Source organism: Phaethon aethereus (genome assembly GCF_964289735.1).
Source record: "Phaethon aethereus genome assembly, chromosome: 6".
Lineage (NCBI taxonomy): Eukaryota > Metazoa > Chordata > Aves > Phaethontiformes > Phaethontidae > Phaethon > Phaethon aethereus.
In genome coordinates, this window is record NC_138580.1 from 20,295,993 (window position 1) to 20,304,053 (window position 8,061).

At 42.5% G+C, this 8,061-nt stretch overlaps 1 protein-coding gene across 1 annotated transcript; it reads right to left on the bottom strand.

Annotated features, from left to right (window-relative positions):
- Nucleotides 1-576: 576 nt before the first annotated feature.
- FIGN (fidgetin, microtubule severing factor) lies at nt 577-2,927 on the bottom strand (the record flags this gene model as incomplete). The annotated part of the gene is made up of 1 exon (XM_082001403.1): nt 577-2,927. The coding sequence occupies exon 1, from the start codon at nt 2,815-2,817 to the stop codon at nt 577-579; it is 2,241 nt and encodes a 746-aa protein (XP_081857529.1). The 5' UTR covers nt 2,818-2,927.
- Nucleotides 2,928-8,061: the final 5,134 nt, after the last annotated feature.

The following is an 8,061-nucleotide window of genomic DNA, read 5'->3' on the forward strand; positions in this document are numbered from 1 at the left end:
AATTAAGGTCCAGATTACCATTACCCTGTTTTACCTGTTCTTAGATTAACACCGCAGAACAGACAGGATTGAGGAATACTGTTGCTCTTAGAATAGCAAAAATCTGGTTCTCTGTCGCAACACAACCGTTCATCTCTTTAGTCCAATAATGTTTGAAGTTAAAGCTCTTTATATTAGCACATGCCACCAATGTAATTGTGAGGCAAACAAAAAATAAAGCACCACTTCAGGCACTTGACAGCAACTAAATCTCAAGAACAGCAGAATGGAATCAACACACAGGGTTCATGTCCTTCTGAAATCAACCCACTTGCACCTTGCTCCTTGGTGAGTATTGTCTAGCTTGAACAGAACTGAGCATCAACATGCGCTTTCTGTCATGTGTGGCTTTTTCAGATCAGCAGCTCTTGTTTGATGCACTTTTCCTTCAAGTCTACCCTGGCTCTTTAGAGGCAAGGTAAATTGTAGTCTTCCCAGTACCCTTTGCAATTTTAACACTACTGAAAAGGGTTCTCTACCCTATGTAGCAGGTTCTGTGTGTGCCAACATTCATTACATCTTTTTTTTAAAGTAGTATCACTGACTGCAACCAAACATTTTGTTCCATTCAACATATGTATCAAGCTCTTTTTGAGATATGCTAGGCTGTATCTTGCAGAAAGCATTTTCAAAGTCTTGATATGTAACTGGCCTCAACTGGCTGGGCATAATGGCTGAAAGGTCTGTGGCTGGCATGGCGTGGAGTGGGCCCACCACGGCTTCCTGACACAAGTGAGCCACATCTAGTCCAGAAAAGCCTTCTGTGCGCTGGACAAGCAGTGCAACCTCCTTGTCATTGAGACAGTAATTGTGCTGTGAGAGCAGTTGTACTATTATCTGGTGCCTCGCTGTGCTGTCAGGAAGTGGGATTAAAAGTCGTTTCATGAAGTACCTTCGAAGAGATTCATCAATTTCTTCCGGTTTACTCGTGGCGCAAATTACTACTATTTGGTCCTCAGCAGAAGTCAGTACAGTGTCCAGCTGCATAAGGAACTCGGTTCTCATCCGACTTACTGGACTGTGTTCTTCACTCACTTGAGAAGAAAGGAGCATATCAATGTCACTAACAAAAATCACCGAGGGTTGGCGACACCTTGCCACGAGGAAGGAGGCATGGACAATCTTTTCTCCTTCTCCTAACCACTTTGTGACAAGGCCAGAGCCAGTGATTTTGAAAAATGTGGCCCCCAGCTGACTAGCTATACATCTGCCCATTAATGTTTTGCCTGTTCCCCGAGGTCCAAATAAAAGGATGCTCCGAGGTAGAGCAGTCAGTCCATTGAATGCATCTGACCTCAATACTGGCCATAAAACCTCCTCCTTAATGACGGCCTTTACTAGATCTAGGCCAGCGATGTCGCTCCAGTCCACAGGAGGTCCTTGGTTGATAATCTCATTGGTAACAAGGTCAATGAGGTGTGTGTCAGTATTCTTCAGTTGCTCGTCCACAGAGTGGTTGGATGAGGTAGCTGCACGAAGTCCCGGGCCTTGCATTGGGTGAGGCAGGAGCTGCCTGTGCTCATCACCGTGCTCATTCATTACTGGGGAGGTATACTTCCCAAATGAGTCACTCGATCTCGAACCCAGTGAGTTTTTAGCAGTACTATAGGATGGGGGTGTTAGAGCCCTACTGGACTGGCTGCTGAATTTCCTTTGCTGTTCAGAGGACATGAGCTGCTTTGTTGGCTTAAATGCTAAGGATGATGTTTCAGCACTTCTGTCAAAACCATTCCCCCTGTTTGCATTTGAAATGCTGTTGTCGGGCATTCGATACATGGGACTCTGTGTAGATCTCTGTTGGCCATAGCTGTAATTTCCATAACTGGAGTCCATTTCTCCTTGCCCTGCCATGTAGAAAGCTTTCCTTTTGAGAGAGCTGGCTGAACTGTTTGTCAGGGCAGACGGTGCGATGGGTGTCAGACCGTGACCCTGGTAGGAGTAGCTGGGGACAGTGGTTGGGGGCAGAGGGGTAGGAGCAGGGATTCCTGAAGGCAGGTACGCCGAGGGTGGTGGGGCACCCCCAGGGCTGTACCCAGGGCCAACAGCGGTTTGAGGAGGATAACTGGCAGAAGGGTAGCTGTAACTGGAGAGGTTAGAGGTCCCATTGTAGCCGGGGACGAGGGCTGGTGGCGGCGGTGGTGGCGGTGGCTGTAAAAGTCCCGAGCTATGTAGGGGCGATGGATGAGGGGATGGAAGTGCAGGTGCTGGCTGGCCACTGTAACTGGTATGCAAATAGGAGCCATTGTATCCTGCAGCGTATTCCTGAGATGGGAGCCCTGAATGAAGACTGGGAACGGTGTGACTTCCGCAGGTGCTGCTGGAGTAACTAGGTTCAGCCAGGTTACTGGCCACTCCAGGAGAGCTCCCGATGCTGGCCGAGACGTCTGTGGGAGGGAGGGCTGCACTTACCCCAGCTTTGCTGGCGGTGATAACGTCTGGGACACAGTTCATGGGATACACGCTCTCAGAGTTCAACGATGGCTGCCAGGGCTCGCTTTCATTCTTCCGGCCGTTCACCAGCCCCGAGGGAGCTTCAGAGTAATTGCTGAGAATGGGCCTCTCGGCTGGGCCTTCCAAAATACCGGAGTATTTTTCTGCATACTTTTTCAGAAGATTGGAGGCGGTCAGAGCCGAGATGTCGTCGTTGGCCCAGGCGTACTGGTAGGTGCGCTGCAGGTGCCCCCGGTAGGCTTCCACCTTGTGGGCTGGGGACCGGGTGGTTGAAGTGATATCAAAGTGCTGTTCTGGCCACTGGGCATGCTCCGGCGTCCACTGCATCTTCAAGCCTAGGGCGGCAGGAAAAAACAAAGTTAACAGCGAGCTCTGCCTTTTTCAGATCCTTTTAAATGAGTTCTCAAATGTACTGTCTGTGAACTTCTTCAGCTCTCTGAAACACTGTATTTAACACCACAAATCCTTAAGGAAAGAAAATGCAATGCCCTTATGAAGCAGCATAAACTGCTTGGTTTATTGTAGGCACATACACACGGAACCACATTTTTTGTCGATCCAGTAGGGGCTTACTCGTTGGTTTAAAAAAAATATAAGTAATGCCAGTTTTCTCCAAGTAATTAAATAAGACTCAGTACATTTTAAATACTCCGAGTGGAGATTTATTATTAACATACAAGGCATCCAACTGCTCTGTCCTCTCTCATCACTGTTTCAGTTTTATATTTTAACCAATATAAAAATATGAGACACAGCTGACAGATCACATCTAGGATACCTCTCTTATTTGGTACTGAACACCTAGTTAGCACAGTATAATGCACCCTGCGCAGAACAATATGACACAGACATAGCAGGTCATTCCATAATCCAACTCTCATCTAAAGTGGTCCACGACAGTTTCAAATCTGCTTCGTGGAGTGCAGCAAAGCAATCTCCCAGGCAGCGCTCCGTCGCTTTCATCACACAAAGCCTACAACTCGGTATGAATTACAACTGGCTCCTTTCTGCCTCTCAGTCCTGTTGTTGAGGCTCTGGAAAAAAAAACAAGCATGACTTGTCTGTCCGTCTCCTTGCTTGCTCTCTCTTCCCCCCTCCCCGCCTCACAGCCTCCAGGGTACAAAGAAAGAGCGTAAAAAAAAAAAAAAAAAGAAAAAAAGCGAAAAAAAAGATGAAGAAAAGGAAAAAGAAATGAAGCCAAGTCCCTAAAAGTTCTGTGGCTTCCACAGCTGGCTATAAAAAATCCTCTAAAAATTAAAAAAAAAAAGTAATTTTAAAGCAATTAATCTTGTAAACAATGTGATGTGAATTATCCCCCCTCCTCGTAATCCACCACGCGCCGTAAGAGCCGTTTACAAGCGTTAAGATAACCCCCTCCAACTCGTACCTATGCACGGTAAACGCATTGCTGATTTTCGTACAGCTGTATCAGACCGACCTCCTTAATCTCCCTCGTATTACCAAAAGTGATTTTTGCAAACTGCCTTGTGCCCTCTGGCACGGGTTCCCTGGGCCGGGGGAGGCCTGGGCGAAACGGAGCATCTGTGGCACTAGCTCCCCTCTGAATCACTGCAGACGATTTTGACAGCTTCTACCCCCTCCCGTTCTTCTCCCCAACCCCTTTAGCTCTTCATTGCCTGACTCTGGCATCTGACACGGCCAGCTTAGCCTCACTGAGCTAAACCCAACACAGCACACAGTTTGGTAACAGAATGGCATGTTTATTCCCTCCTGACTCCCTCTTCCTTGTTTGCAAAACCACTGCACCAGACACTGGAAGTTAATTAGCAGGATGATGCTGTGCTAATTGTGTTAATTTACAAGGTTTTAGTCAAAGAGAATCATGCCAGGGCTGGCACCGCTGTCATGCTCCCGACTTAATGATTAAGAAATACTGAAAACAAGGTGGGAAGGATTGCTGTAATTACACAATAAATGAATAAAGCAACAGATTCATTTGCAATTATATTTTATTGCAGTTGCACTCATTTGCATTTGGATTCTTCATTTTTATTTTTGGATTCTTGCATTTGCAAATCACCAATTCGTTTAAATTTAGTCTGAAAACTGCAAAGTACGTCTAATTGAGTCTTGTGTTTTATTAGTACAAGTACTGCAAATCTCAGTCCACATGAGCATGCCACTGATTACTTGTGGATTTTTTTTCTCAGTGTTCTCTTTCCCTCTCGTTTTTCAAACACTTTGACAACTTGACAAAAATGTCTGTTAACAATTATACAGTTATCCTATAAAAGTTAATGCAGAGAAGTGCTTTTGACAAATGCAGCTTTGAGACTGAGTTTTTGGCAGATTCGTTTCTTTCATTTAGTGTTAATATAACCTTTTTTGCTAATTGTTTCTGATATTTCAACCACTGCCTTCCAGAGGGGGTAAATGTATCATGAAATTGGGTGAAATCATAGAAATCATGCTCATTTGAAAAAAATGCAATTTTAATAGGAAACTATCAGCAGCTTTTCAGAAATCATACTGTGTTAAATTCAGCCGGAAATCTGAAGAGCAAATCACCAAGAGCCAATTGCAAGTAATCAGTATCTAAAATTATTCTTGTGTCATGGGATTTACTTCAAGCTTTTTTAAAAGGAAAGAATATTAATGTTCCTGCAATGCAGAACTGCCTAGCAGACATACAAGTTCATTACCCCTATGGGAAAAAAAAAAAAAAAAAGCTAAACCAACCAAAACATATCAGTGTTCTGCAATATTGGGCTTATAAGGTTACCAAAACACTGAAAGCTTCTGTTACAGAGATGCAGAAGGACTTAAGCAGATTGATGCTTCACTAGATACTAATGCATGGATGCCATGAGAAAGACTCTTCACAAAGAATACACTAAAGCCACAGTGAAACTTTTTAAAAAGAAGGTAACACAGGCATGGATAGACCAGAGAATCTGGCTGGGCTAGTACTTATACTGTAGTTAATGAATATGGTTTTGGCACATTGTCTTTAACAGCTTCTGAAAGAAAGACGATTCAATTTAAAGAGATAAAAGAATGCACTACGTCAGAGCACAACAACATATATCGTACGCTACCCACTTAGCAAGCTTTTCAAAATACTTTCCACAAATACTTCTAAAATTTCATCAATTGATCTTTCTTACTTAGAATGGATCATGTGTTTTTAAAATAGAATTATTTTATTTCTAGTCACAGTGGGGATATGTATTTAGATGGTATAAAAATTCAAGTCTTTGAATTTTATTTGTCCAGATTAATTTATTTTTCTTATTATGAGGCTGCAAAACAATGTCAGAAAATCTGAATTATCCGTTATAAGAGGAGGAGGGAAATCACATCATCAACATTCTTTATTTGGAATAATTGCTAGATAGAACAGTAGTTTCACATTGTCATGCTATCTTTGGATATGCTCACTGCACAATAATTGAAAGTTTATTTATTGATGCATATTAAATACCAATGCATTTAACAAAGGCTGTAAAGGCAGGATTAAGCTTTCATTAGATAAGCTTAAGAGAACAGGACTTGTTCTCATCCCATGAAACATGAGCATTTATTCCAGCACATTGCAATCATTATTGTTATTTGGAAGCATAGGTTAATAGTTAACCATAAGCATATTTTTTGCATTAGTATGCAGTGAAGAAATCTGTATTTACATGGAGTCTACTGGAATGATCTGGACTGGGGGGCACAAATAGCCATTTACTCCATTTGATATTAATTGAAAAAGCAGTAAACTTTTGCTAGGTTTGACTCCGTTGGTTAATAGTTCAATAATTGTTTGACAAAAGTAAAATGTCTGATTTGGGAGAGAAAAAAAAATAAGGAGTTGTAGTTTCTTTTAATTATGCAAACACTTCCCCGCTGCAATTGCTTAATGTTTGCAGCCACTTCCTCTCCGTATTTTAAATTGTATTTTATTAGGTGCTTTTTGATTGAGCTGATACACCTTCCTGCATTTCTTTTGTTAGGAATCCAAATGCTGATATAACCATCTAAAATCAGGTAAATAGGGGCATATCCAGAGGCTGCATTTTCTTTTAGCGTAATTTAAAATCTGACATAAACCATCGTCCTGCAAATAGTGTATTTGCTTAATAACTTACTGAAAATCCAGAAGCAACGCAAGGCTGAATGCATTTTTCAAAAAAATCTTTGCTAACTTAGGAATCCTCTGAGCTATCAACATTTTTGAACTGTGTAAACTGTGCTGGTACAGGCTGTAAAAGGCAAAAGGAAAGGATTCTGTTCTCTAAGTACAGGTATGTACTTATCAGAGAATTGCTTTTAAGATAAATTTAATACATTATATAGGAGAGGCAGTGTAGGCTTTTTCAGCAGTATCTATTTTTCCTTGTCTTGACAGCCCTGCTATACATCCCTCCTCCAGTAATTCTTCCAGTTGGATCTTTCTGAATTACATTTAAAGTAATTATAGTCAACAAATTCATTATTCAACTACTTTGAACCCCTTCTAATTTTGTGCACTTAGCATGAAAATGTAGGCTCTAATATATAATGCTTCATCAGTTTCACATACAGTAATTCCATATGGCAGAAATCCACTTACATATTCAGATTTATGAATTAAAATAAACAAACGAACACCCGCACCCCACCTCCTAGTACACACACAAAGGAACAAGCAATGTTCTACACACTCTGGGTGTCCAGCAGGGCCTGATCTTGCTGGGAGCTTGAGTGAGTTTCTGCATGCTAAGGACTCTCCTCCACTGGTGCCCTCAGTATCATGTCAAACTGCTCAGCACCTTACAGGATTATATCTATTACAAAAGATAAAAATAAATAACTAGTCTTCCCTTTCAGTTTAAATAGTAGGGTTTCTGTTGAAAACAGACATGGAGAAGTCCAGAAATATTAGCTAGGACCACACTGGATGAAAACACAACAAAGGATTGACAATGTCCCCCAGACAAGTCCCAACGATGACAATCAGCTTCCAACTACACAACTCGGTTTGCAACGATCTGCTTTAGACAAAGGACACTGTGACTTTAAGAAACCTCTCATCTATTCACATGTCTAATAAAATAATCAAGCTAAAATTAAATCACATGCTACTGAGGTTTTCTGAAGATACCGGCAGAGGTTGCATTACACTTCCAGAGGTGCCGGGGAACAAAACCTAAATGACATGGCTGCTGTGCACAAGGAGCTAGAAACAGGGCAGCACACCCACCTTCCCAACCAGCTACCAAAGTTTCACTTTGGATCAGGGGCTTCCAAGTGTTCCTTCAACATACCTCAGGCAAAACAAAATAATTCTGCTCCTGTTGTGGTGTCTCTGTGGCTGCCCTGTTCATCCCTGCAGTGCCTTAGGCCCTATCTAGCACAGGTCTGCAAACATCAGGAGCTCAAGCAGGTTCTTAACTTTAGGCGTGTGGCTAAATGTGATCTGAGCAACTGCTTAATGCGCTGTTGAAAAGGGGTGGCCCGCACCCGGATTGAACAAGTAAATGAGATGCTGCTGGTAGTTGTCCGTAACAGACTCGTAGGAGCACACAGTGTCGCGAGGCAGGAAACGACTGCAAAACCACAGCTCTGAGTACCACCAGCCCT